The 13,481-nt window shown below is 42.3% G+C and overlaps 1 protein-coding gene across 2 annotated transcripts in view; it reads right to left on the reverse strand.

The window, feature by feature from the left end:
- The window catches only part of LOC140481401 (E3 ubiquitin-protein ligase SH3RF3-like), a 363,647-nt gene that overhangs the window by 36,139 nt on the left and 314,027 nt on the right, over positions 1 to 13,481 (reverse strand). For both annotated transcript variants that reach the window (XM_072577534.1, XM_072577533.1), the window contains 3 exons: positions 4,725 to 4,895; positions 4,032 to 4,276; positions 1,597 to 1,922 (listed from right to left, as the gene is read on the reverse strand). In XM_072577534.1, coding sequence (XP_072433635.1) covers positions 1,597 to 1,922; positions 4,032 to 4,276; positions 4,725 to 4,895 — 742 coding nt within the window. The remainder of the gene's footprint in view (positions 1 to 1,596; positions 1,923 to 4,031; positions 4,277 to 4,724; positions 4,896 to 13,481) is intronic.

Consider the following 13,481-nt stretch of genomic DNA (forward strand, 5'->3'; position numbering starts at 1 on the left):
GTCATTCATAAAAACTACAAAGAGCAGAGGCCCAAGAACAGAGCCCTGCGGGACCCCACTCAACACTGACCTCCAGGCAGAATACTTTCCATCTACAACCACTCTCTGCCTTCTGTCAGCCACCCAATTCTGAATCCAGATAGCCAAATCTCCCTGTATCACATACCTCCTGACTTTTTGAATGAGTCTACCATGGGGAACCTTAGCAAAATGCCTTGCTGAAGTCCATAAACATCACATCCACTGCTCGACCTTTGTCGACCTGTCTTGACATCTCCTCAAAGAACTAATAGCTAAGGTAAACTTGAACCCAATTATTTTCCAGTATGCATTGTGTTCACACTTTGGGCAAACATAGGATATATAAAATAGTTCAAAAATAACCAAACAGTAACCTTTATTTCTGATGCATGTAGAAGAATATACAAGAAATTATAAGTAGTGAAAAGGCTGAATGATTTTGAGTCAACATAGAATGTCAGCAGAAAGTCACCAAAGTAACAGATAATGTAAATTATAAGGTGCACCATAGAATCCCTACAGTGTGGAAACAGGCCCTTTGGCCCAGCAAGCCCACACCAACCCTCTAATGGGTATCCTACCCAGACCATTCCCCAACATTTATCCCTAACTAAAGGCAATTTAGCATGGCCAATTTACTTAACCTGCACATCTTTGGATTGTGGGACAAAACCTGAAGGAAACCCACACAGACACAACATATAAACTCCACATAGAGGAACACGAGACTGGAATCAAACCCAGGACCCTGGCACTGTGAGGCAGTTGTGCTAAACCACTGAGCCACCATCTGGTTTTAGTACATGACTATATCACACTTGTGTTGGGTCATCAGTGAGGAGAGATTGTATTCCTACCATGACAATGGAGTGACCTAGAATTTCCTAAGGTGGAAACAAAAGATTTTCTGAAGACTAAAATACCATAAAACGATCAGTAAAATAGCTGTTTTCTGAGATCCTTAATGTATTAACAGAAGAAAGTATTCAAACTTTGTCATACAGAATGGGATAAATTAACATTTAACTTGGAGTTTGTGCTACATTAAATAACAAAGTGGCAATGAGAAGTTTCCAGTTGGCCCAGTAGCTTCAAAATAGCAAAGGACAAAAACAACCTGGATGCTTTCTCCTGATAACCATCCAATGGTAATCACTGACAATGTGATACAGGGACAGATGAGTAGGATCAGGCCAATTGATTAAATGGTTGGCTGTCATTCATTGAATAGGTCTAACCATGAAGAATAGCTTTGTAGATAGGTGTCAGAATGCTATCCAAATAGAAGTCATTAGTGATAGTTTAGCAGCAAAACACAAAAAATATAGTTATTAGACATTAGAAATAGCATGATCAGTAAAGAAACAAAAAAAAACATCGAGCAAGGAGGCTGAACATGTGCTGAGTGACTTCATTGTCAGCCAGTGAGTTAGGCAATCAGATCTGACTGTGAAAAAATTCAGTACAATCTGTTGGAGATTCTTTAATTATCACATGAAAAATATAAGGTAGAAGGATAAAAGATTGGACTTTAAAAAAAACCCACACAGTGAACAACCTTCTGGTAACTCTCACCCTCTCAGTTTTCCGGTCCTCCATTTTGGGCACAGCAGGTACTGGATTTGAAGGACTGGAAGTCAGTGAGGTACTTGCTGATCCACTCATGGCATCCCCATTCAAGTTGGCTGCATTGACATTTGGTGGCGTAATGGCTACAGCTGCAGAGGTGAGTGAAATGGTCGATCTAGCACCAGGAGCTCCAGAGAATTGAAGGACATGCTGTGGTGAGGTCATTGGCTGTGGTCGCACTACAGTGGCAGGGATACGGGCGGGAGGACTTTGTGTCCTTAACGGTGGTACAGTTGCTGTAGGACGGTCAAGTGCTTGAACAGCAGGATGAACTGCAAAAGTAAATGCAAGAGATAACAAAAGGTTTAGACTGGTGAGTCTGTGAGCCCCTAGGATAGATAATAGAGGATGATGTCTCCTCAAGTTATTTCCGAATAAAGATAACAGCCTTGTTAATCCTACCAGTGACCACCATTTGAAAATAAAACAGCTTCTTAAAACACAGAAAGCAAAATGGAAGACACAACATAATGCAACCTCCCACTATGAATTTGATTCAAAGTGAGGCTACCTAATGATACTTCGATGATGTCAACCAAAATGCTTAAATTGTAGCATTATCCTTAAACCCTTTAACACTTTGACAATGAAAAAAAGCAATCTTACATATAGGCTTTCAAAATTCTCTCATTATATGTTTTGGGTCTTATAAAACCATCCAAGCCTAAAAAAAGCATCATAAAATGCCATACAATGAAGATTTATAGCTACTGCTGGAAAACAGGGATGTTAAGAAGGGAATCTCAAGTGTGCCACTCGGTAATGTTTTTCATGAAAGCGAGAGTCATTAGTAGTAGATGACAACGGCGTCACATCAACAACATTCACAATTCAGATTTAAAGAGTAAAAGTAACAACCAAAAGGCAAAAGAATGACTGTTTCTCCCACGAGCAAACAAAACCCGATTCCTGCATTCATCTCCTTCTCAATTTTCATGTACAGTTCCCTAGTGCTGTGCCATAGCCTGGAGCTGGGAGTCATTTCAAAGACCTAGGTAGACAGCATTACTATTCATCCTTTCCTATCCACTTTCTCAAAACAAAACTACAAACAATGTAATGTAATTATATAAAAGCTGAACAGTAATCACAAAACACTATAGGTATCATTTTCCTTCTAGAATTGTATCCCTTGCTGGAAGGAAATTTTTCATAAATTTAAATTATGCCAGAAGGAAGAAAATCTCAATTATTTTCTATGTCAAGACACAAATTAAGACCTGAACTTTGATTTTGATGTAGGGCACCATTCTATTAAATGTTGCTTCACTTCACATCTTTGAGCTGTCTGAAGATAGAGTAATAGAAAATGATTTAATCTGTCAGTAGAATCAGAGACGGTTATTATAAGTGGATGAAAACACAAGATTCAATCTCCAAAAATGCTGGTAAAAACCCCAAATTTTATGTCACTCCACCAGGATATGATAGAAGTGTATAATATTCAGACAGCTTCTGGAGAAAGAAAGGATTTGTGCCATAAGTGTAACATGAAGGTGCTATGTACTGGATCTCATCACTAATTTTGAAATAAAAAATACAAGGTTCTCTTCAATGAAAAAAATGTTTGCCAAATCTTGCCTCACAAAGTTGGCATGCACTACTCCTTCATTGCTTCCTGAAGTATAAAAAGCAGAGATTGGCGCCTTCCATTAAGTCTTTCATTTAAAAATGAAGCTTAGCATTGTGATATTACAATTAATGTCATTCAAAGTTTTCAACTCATATTTGAAATGTACTCAATTGAATTTCAAACTTGAAGCCAAATGTTGTGGGATACAAGACCCTCATATGGATAGTCCCTGATATTATGGACAATTATCCGCAGTTCCAAAGTTGCATGAGTCATCTCAAGGGAATGCTATTTCTTGTATCACCTATTGGGTTGTTTAAGATAGAAATTCCACTGTTAAGTAGTTGACATATATAACATGGATACATTTAATACATAATACATAAATACAGAGAATGCTGGAGAAACTCAGGTGTGGTAGCATCTTGGAGAGGAATACAGGCTTAATGTTGCAAGTATGGTATGACTCGAACACTTCTTAGGAAGAACAGTCATGCTGGATTCAAAATATTAACTGTTTTTCTCTCTTGACAGATGGTGTCAGATCTGCTGAGTTTCTCCAGCAATTTCTGCAATTATTTCAAACTTCCAGCATCCACAGTATTTTGCTTTTATTACATTTAAGGGAAAGCTAGGGAAGTACATGGGAGAAAGGAGTATTCTGATAAAGTTAAACAAGACAAGAAAGAACCAGCAAGAATCTATTGGATGAGATGACCTGTTTTTGTACTCCCGTACTGAGGGTGATAATTACAAGAGCAACATGCATTAGATTCAGAAGGGAGCTTCAGCACTGTGCATTACTTACCCATTTGCATTGCACTGCGGGCCTGGTTGACAGTTTGCTGTCCTGAGTAACGTAAACAATTGCTGATCTGCGGGCCAGATGTGTGAAGCTGTGGCGGAACAGGAGAAATGGCAACAGGAGGAATGGGCTTTATGCCGTTATTCACGAGACTGGATGCAGAATGGCTCGACGGGGAGCTTCCTTTTACAGTTTGGACAGCTGTTCCTGGCATTGAGTTTTTTGACTGAGCTGTTGCAAAGGGAGCCCTAAAACCAAAGGTAGCACATGGTATTGAACTGTTGAACTTACTTGATGACTTTATTCTTTATGGTATAACACATAATAGATTAATATACTATATTATAATACAATAAAATATTATAGTATATAAATAGAGTCATAGAGATGTACAGCATGGAAACAGATCCTTCGGTCCAACCCGCCCATGCCGACCAGATATCCCAACCCAATCTAGTCCCACCTGCCAGCACCCAGCCCATATCCCTCCAAACCCTTTCTATTCATATGCCCATCCAAATGCCTCTTAAATGTTGCAATTGTACCAGCCTCCACATTTTGTGTTTTATAGAAAAAAAGGAAATTAACTTCTCCTGTGTTTAATCCTGATATTATTACAGTCTCCTTTAGACAACACAACCTGGGCGATGAATGTCAGTGGCTGTTCCTAATGTTGGGATCTTCTCGTGTACCCACCTGGAGACAGGAGTCACATAATTTCCAGGAAAGACACCAGACATTCCAGTTTTCAGTGAAGTGCCTTTGAACCATCCATCCTGACATTTCTCAATGACTCGATACATCTCTCCTTTTCGCAGTTCCAGCTCATCTGCTTTCTGTGGCTTGTACGCATACATGGCCATATATCTGGAGTTACAAATGAGACGCTTGGAAGATTAAAACACACAATCTTCAATCTGCTTTCTATATTGATCTTTACATTGTACATTAATAATTAAGACAATGTCAATGCTCAGGTTCGGGGGTATGCTTCTGTGGATCGATGGCAGGCGGCTGCTGCTTCTGATACTCCAACTCCACAAAGATGAAGCAGTGAGTCAAATAGTGACCTGATGGAGACTTGTTAAAACTTCATTCAATGAGGGATGTTAAATTTCAATGGACTCTGGGTTTTCAATTCTCACGCTTCCAAATATGGGAAGTACAGAGCTGTTTTGTCATCTCTACTGTTCTGGTGGAAATTAAACATAATTAGTGAATGAAGAAATGCTTTCTCTGCTCGTTTATTCCTGCAATGTGAGAAGCTGAACTAAAAATATGAACAATTCTTCCACAAGTCACTCAAGAACTGCTGTCTCATTGTGAATTACATATGTTTGGTGGGGTTTTCACTGCACTTCCAGCAATGTTGTAGCAACAGAATGACCCTGAATAAATTCCTGGCGAATCGATAATGAATGTCTTGTAATACTCACATCTTTGCAAGAGCTTCCAGATGTGCAAAAACAACAACTTGCGTTGATCTAGTGTCAATAGCAATGTAAAACATTCCAAAATGCTTAATAGGACTATCAACAAGCAAAGGGCAAAAATGAGGACTGCAGATGCTGGAAACCAGAGTTTAGATCAGAGTGGTGCTGGAAAAGCACAACAGGTCAGGCAGCATCTGAGGAGCAGGAAAATCGACGTTTGATGAAGGGCTTTTGCCCAAAACGTCGATTGTTTCCTGCTCCTCGGATGCTGCCTGACCTGCTGTGCCTTTCCAGCACCACTCTGATCTAAATTCTATCAACAAGCAAAGCTTTACACCGAGTCACATAAAGATCCAACAGAATAGATCCAAGAGGTAGATTTCAAGAAGTAAAAAAGACAGACAGGTGGAGAAGAATTCCAGAGCTTGGGCTCAAAAGGAGAATACTCTGGCACTTGGAAGCCTGAAATAAAAGCAGAGCAAACTGGAAATACTCAGCAAGTGTGACAACAATCTGTGGAGAAAGACGGAGTTAATGTTTCAGATTTGTAATCTTTCATCAGAACGGGGAAAAGTTACAAACGTATTTGATTTTGAGCAAGTGAAAGAGAGCAATTGGGCAGGTCTTTGATGAGGTGGAGGGCACTAAGAGAGATAAAATGACAGAAGGGTTCAAGGTTGAAGGCCAAAGTGAGTACTGTTGGATCAAGTTAAGAAACAAAAAGTGTGTCTGGAGGAGATGTGAATGGCACAATCATGGACAGTTGCTGAATAAAAACAGAGGAAAGATAAAAGGGACCAAGAGAGAAAAAAAACCAAATGAATAAAGAATAAGGAAACAAAATGAGGCACTGGTTATACTCCACAAATGTTCAACTCAGTGTTGAGTTCAAAATGTCTTGCTCTTCAAAGTTGTTTTCAGCCCCATTGTATGAATTGAGGACAGGAAGGTAGGACAAGGTGAAGAATTAAAAGGACGGTCACTTGAAGTTCAAGGTCACCCTTCTGTGTTTGGTATCCCATTGACCAGAAGATCACATCATGAGCAGTGAGTATATAGGGTACTGAACCGAAAGAAATACCAAGTGTAACTGTTTCAGCTGGTATGAATGCTTGGGGCCTTGGACATTTCAAATGGAGAAGGTGAAAGAGCAGCTGGAGTCAAGGTACTGGTACAGATTGAGGTGTAAATTGAGTACTTATATTCTTATGCTGGACTTTTATTTATTATTCATTCAATTTTATACAAAATTCTTAAGTGTCTGTACTGAGGTATCTTGTACCAAAGATTGTGCCATAAACTTTTCACTGCACTCGTTCAAGTGCATGTGACAGTAAAGCTAATTCAATTCAATAAGAAACAGTCACAGGAAGGTGGCTCTTGATGGGCACTCTCTTGCCCACTGCCTAGTCCTTTCACCTGGCATTGATTCCCCTTCCCTACAAACTGCTGGTAGATAGCAGGAAATTGTGCATTCACCATGGTGACAGGCCTGCCTACTGCAGAAGTGAGCTGAAGCTCTAACGTGGTGCTTCATTGACTGCTAAAGGTTGTTAGATGGTGGTAGGTGGGAAGGTTGACTTAATTCTGGTGGAGCAAGAAATTATCAGGATTGGGTACTGCACCACTGCCACGTTCAATTAAATGGCCTTCACTAACAAGCCCACAGTTTCAGGAGTAAAAGAGACCGCCGTCTTTGTTCTGGGAATGAAGTACTATCTTTGGAACATGATGGTTAAATAATGGCAATTTAATGAGTAGGATGGGCCTACTTAACACTTAAGGAAAAAACAATGACTGCAGATGCTGAAAACCAAATTCTGGATTAGTGGTGCTGGAAGAGCACAGCAGTTCAGGCAGCATCCAACGAGCAGCGAAATCGACGTTTCGGGCAGAAGCCCTTCATCAGGAATAAAGGCAGTGAGCCTGAAGCATGGAGAGATAAGCTAGAGGAGGGTGGGGGTGGGGAGAGAGTAGCATAGAGTACAATGGGTGAGTGGGGGAGGAGATGAAGGTGATAGGTCAAGGAGGAGAGGGTGGAGTGGATAGGTGGAAAAGAAGATAGGCAGGTCGGACAAGTCCGGACAAGTCAAGGAGACAGTTACTGAGTTGGAAGTTTGAAACTAAGATGAGGTGGGGGAAGGGGAAATGAGGAAGCTGTTGAAGTCCACATTGATGCCCTGGGGTTGAAGTGTTCCGAGGCGGAAGATGAGGCGTTCTTCCTCCAGGCGTCTGGTGGTGAGGGAGCGGCGGTGAAGGAGGCCCAGGACCTCCATGTCCTCGGCAGAGTAGGAGGGGGAGTTGAAATGTTGGGCCACGGGGTGGTTTGGTTGATTGGTGCGGGTGTCTCGGAGATGTTCCCTAAAGCGCTCTGCTAGGAGGCGCCCAGTCTCCCCAATGTAGAGGAGACCACATCGGGAGCAACGGATACAATAAATGATATAAGTCATATGCCAACATAATTTTATCACAGAATTCTTGCTTCTCAGAAGAATCTGGGTTCAAGTCTCATTCCATGACCTGAATAAAAATAAAGCAAGGACCTATACATAGTCAGACACTTTAATATGGTACTGAGGAACTGCTACAATGTTAAGACCGTAAGTCATAGGAGCGGAAGTAAGACCATTCGGCCCATCGAGTCCACTCCGCCATTCAATCATGGCTGATGGTCATTTCAACTCCACTTACCCGCATTCTCCCTGTAGCCCTTAATTCCTTGTGACATCAAGAATTTATCAATCTCTGCCTTGAAGACATTTAGCGTCGCAGCCTCCACCGCACTCCGCAGCAATGAATTCCACAGGCCCACCACTCTCTGGCTGAAGAAATGTCTCCGCATTTCTGTTCTGAATTTACCCCCTCTAATTCTAAGGCTGTGTCCATGGGTCCTAGTCTCCTCGCCTAACGAAACAATTTCTTAGCGTCCACCCTTTCCAAGCCATGTATTATCTTGTAAGTTTCTATTAGATCTCCCCTTAATCTTCTAAACTCCAATGAATACAATCCCAGGATCCTCAGCTGTTCCTCATATGTTAGACTTACCATTCCAGGGATCATCCGTGTGAATCTCCGTGTGAAGCTGGACACGCTCCAGTGCCAGTATCTCCTTCCTGAGGTGTGGGGATCAAAACTGGACACAGTACTCCAAATGGGGCCTAACCAGAGCTTTATAAAGTCTCAGTAGCACAACGGTGCTTTTATATTCCAACCCTCTTGAGATAAATGTTGCGAGATGATAAACTGAGGCCCAAGTTCAATATGCCTTCTGAAGCTGATCTTTTACAATATTGGAGAATATTGACCTCACCAATACTGAATCCTAAAATACCACAAAAAAGCAGATTATCTAATCACTGACAGTGAAAAAATGTGATGCTGGAAAAGCATAGCGGGTCAGGCAGCATCTGAGGAGCAGGTGAATCGACGTTTCAGGCATAACCCTTCATCAGGAATGTGGAGTTGGAGACAGAGATAAATGTGGGGGGTGTGGGGAGCTGGGGGGAAGGCAGTAAATAGGTGGATGCAGGTAGGGGGTGATGGTGATGGACCGGGTCATCAACCTGCATCCACCTATTGCCTTCCCAGCTACCTTCCCCCAAGCCCACACTCCCTCCTATTTATCTCTCAGCCCCTTTCCTCACTGCATCCCCCAACATGCCTGATGAAGGGCTTATGTCTGAAACGTCGATTCTGTCTTGCTCCTCGGATGCTGCCAGACTTGCTGTGCTTTGTCTGCTCCACACTTTTCAACTCTGATCTCCAGCATCTGCAGTGCTCACTTTCTCCTAATTGCTGTAATTTTACTGCGAAGCCTCTTCCAAGGATGCCCACCTTGAAGAAGTTCTCCTCTTCTCTCTACAAGGATCTCAGTGAGTTTCTCTCTGACTGCAACCCCACCTCCGCCCCCACCAACCACCTCCCCATCCCCACTCCCAGGTCATCTCCTCTGCCCTGAAGCTCTTCAGCCGTATACTGAAGCTGACCCACTACGACAGTCACATCATATAGATAATAGCAAATTACTGCGGATGCTGGAATCTGAAACCAAAAGAGAAAATGCTGGAAAATCTCAGCAGGTCTGGCAGCATCTGTAAGGAGAGAAAAGAGCTGATGTTTCAAGTCTAACTGACCCTTTGTCAAAGCTAAAAAAAAGGGGAGAAATAGGGAGGTATTTATACGAGGCTGAGAGAAGTTGAGTCATGGCTTCAGAAGCAAAGGTAGCAATAAAGAGATGACAATGACAGTGCATAGAGAGATTATAGGGAGATTAGGAACTGTGAATAACCAAGGCTGAAGCGAGTGCAGTGTGACAAAATATGTGGGGGATGGGGATGGTCAGTTAGACTCGAAACATCAGCTCTTTTCTCTCCTTACAGATGCTGCCAGACCTGCTGAGATTTTCCAGCATTTTCTCTTTTGGTTTCAGATTCCAGCATCCGCAGTAATTTGCTTTTATCCAGGGTTTAACCCACAGCCACCTCTCTTCCAGGAATGCCTACCTTGAAGAAGTACTGCTCTTCTGTCCGACAGGATTTTCGTTTGTCTCTCTCCCCCTGTCCAGCTTCACTGCTTTCTTTTTCTCTCTCAGTGTTAGACAAGGTACTTACTAAGACTCGCTTCCACAGCCATATTTCCTTCCTCAGTGGCTGTCTTCGCCTCTGACTTTCCATTTTGCCTCTGCTTCATCCCTCCCCCCCATCCCCCACATATTTTGTCACACAGCACTTGCTTCAGCCTTGGTCATTCACAGCTCCTAATCGCCCTATAATCTCTCTGTGCACTGTCATTATCATCTCTTTATTGCTACTTTTGCTTCTGGAGCCATGACTCAACTTCTCTCAGCCTCGTATAAATACATCCCCATTTCTCCCCTTTTTTAGCTTTGACAAAGGGTCAGTTAGACTCGAAACATCAGCTCTTTTCTCTCCTTACAGATGCTGCCAGACCTGCTCAGATTTTCCAGCATTTTCTCTTTTGACTACAGTCACATCACCTTCCTGAGCACCTGCCTACTCAACCGACTCGACCTGCATGGACTGAGCACTACATTCAGACCATCATTGTTTGGACCTGACCAGGACACCCACTACTTACAGCAAATCCAAAGCCTCCAGAAACACTTCTCCCTCCGGATTCTCTGCTTCACCCTCGCAGCCATGCTCCGCAACCTATTCTCCCAGCTCAGGGTCACACTCTCCAGACTTGCAAAGGAACTCTGCTGTTCTTCATTTTGAGAAGGATCTACAACTCTACAAATACTTTTCTACTGCACCCGTTGCTGTGTCGGTGTGGTTTCCTCTACATTAGAGAGACAGGACGCCAACTCGTGGAACGTTTCAGGGAATATCTCTGGAACACGCACCAAACAACCCCACTGGCCTGTGGCCGACCACTTCAACTCCCCCTCCCACTATCCCAAGGACATGCAAGTCCTGGGCCTCCTCTACTGCCAAATCCTAGCCACCCAATGCCTGGAGGAAGAACGTCTCATCTTCCACCTTGGGACTCTCCAACCATACGGCATCAACATCAATTTCACCAGTTGCATCATCTCCCCTCCCCCCAGCTCACCCCAGATCCAACCCTCCAACTCAACACCGCCCCTCTTGAACTGTCCCACCAGTCCATCTTCCTTCCCACATATCCATTCCATCCTCTGCTCTGACCTATCACCATCACCCCTGCCACCTGGATCCATCTATTGCCTTCCCAGCTACCTTCTCATGAGCCCACTCCCCCTCCTATTTATCTCTTAGACCCCTCTCCCCACATTCCTGATAAAGGGCTTATGCCTGAAATGTCGACTCTCCTGCTCCTTGGATGCTGCCTGATCTGGTGTGTGTTTCCAGCACCACATTTTTCAAGCATCTGCAGTCCTCACTTTCTCCTAAATATTGACACACTTCACTTTGTGGGAGTTTGTGTGCACAGATTGGCTACTGCATATTTTTATGTTACAATAGTGACTACACTTACAAAATAAGGACCTTAGTGACTGTAAAGTGCTATAGGAAGTGCTGAAGTCATGAAAGGTGCTATATAAATGCAAATCTTTCTTTCTCTCTGGAAAACGTCTATATAGTTCACTGCAGGCACATGTCTGTATGCTAAAATCTCAGCTAGTTACATCACTGACTCCTAATTCTTTATGCAAATTGACAGTTGGCTTTGCCAGCACAACAGTGACTGCATTTCAAAAGAATTAATTGACTGTGAAATGCATCGAGGCAACTTGAGGTTGTAGAAATCATTATATAAATCCAATATTTTTTCAGGCTTCAAAATTGTATTCCAACATTTTGGATTAGAATAGAAGCAGATTTAATATCTAATTAACTTGCATTAATTTTTTTAACCTTAGCTCTGTGTGCTCATTAATTCTACAAAGACAAAGGTACCTAAATGTAGTAGAATTTAGACAATAGTAGGATTTAGTGGCATTAACCAACATGACCTTGAACTACAAATATCCTTAACCACAACATATTGCCCCCAACTTAATCAATATCAGAAAAAAAAAGATTGTAGAATGCCGGTTTATGTATTTTAGCTGTTGCCTTGGAGTTCTGTGATCTGACACTTCACTAGCAGTGACTTTCATTGACATGTACTTGAAATTAGAATATTTTAGGAAGTCCCTCTGGGCGTGCTTAGTTCAAAGTGTTTTTGTGTGATTCACCATGTAATTCAAGAGAAATAAAACTCAACTGTTCTTGATTGACCAGCAGAAACAGAATTGTTTGATAATTTGGCAGAACACATGTGCTGTATGCTGATATAAGTAAGCTGTTGTGAAATAAGATTACAATTTTTCCTCACATGTTCATCTTTAACATAATCCTCTACTGATATGCTCTGTTTGAAAGGGAAAATAGGAGTTCAAATCTGTCTCTGTACTTACCCCCCAGATCTATTTTTACGTGTCACAGAACTGTATGTTTAATCTGTTCAGAGTTCCTATTCTATGGAAGGTATGAGGATTAAGGAAATGTCTGCGCAAGTACCCACTGCAAAGGACAAGAAAAGTACTGCTGTTCCACGCTTACCCCACTCAGGGATCAGATCATCCACTCCTAGTTCTGGTTGGCCATCCCACAGTGGGAGCTGCAGCAGAGTGCCTGATACCTTGCTGACTACATTCAGGAAAGATTTGAATCAGAAATTGATTTTGACCTCCCAAGACTAGCACATTTGCGACTGAGGTTGATGATGATTCCACCAGAACTTTCTCACACATTGTTACTTTGGAAGCTGTCGTAAGAGTTTTGTTTTGTCTGCTTTCTGGGTAATTCCTTATGTTCTTCTGATGAGGCAGTATCTGTTCCTGTTGCAATGGCAACTTGCCTTCTGGACAACAACAACTTGCATTTATAATCTCACCTTGATCATAGTAAATCTCCCATGATGCTTCACAGGAGCACATGGAATTAACTTCGACACCAAGATATTGCTGCCAGAGTCGGAAAGGTTGGTTCGGAGAACACTTTACAGGAGAAGAGAGTTGTTAATGCTAGATGGTGTTTCCTATGTTTGGGGATCCTAAAACTAGGAGTTATAGTCTCAGGAAATGGGGTAGGTCATTTAGAGGTGAGATGAGAAGAAACATCTTCACTCAGAGAGTGGTGAACTCTTTTCCACCTAAGTCAAGTCACTGAATATATTTTGAAAACAATAGCTATATTTCTCCACATTAAAGTCACCAAGGGGCATGCAGAGAGAGCAAAATTATGGCATTGAGACCGAGGATTAGGCATGAACACACTGATTGGCCTACTCCTGCTCGTGCTTTCTAAATTTCTATTTGAGCTTAACAAAATGGTGGGGGTTTCTGAGAAAATTGGTGGATTATCTCATTTGGTCCTCATTGGTGTAGTTTATATTACAGATTTGCTGTGTCTGTTGTGTTTGCAATCTTCCCAAGGGGCCACAGAAAAGACAGAACGGTGATGCATGGGCGAAACCAACCCCCGAGTGAGTTTGAGACAAGTTCACTACATACTTGCAAAGCTCTGGGTGT

This window comes from Chiloscyllium punctatum, chromosome 9, assembly GCF_047496795.1.
Source record: "Chiloscyllium punctatum isolate Juve2018m chromosome 9, sChiPun1.3, whole genome shotgun sequence".
NCBI lineage: Eukaryota > Metazoa > Chordata > Chondrichthyes > Orectolobiformes > Hemiscylliidae > Chiloscyllium > Chiloscyllium punctatum.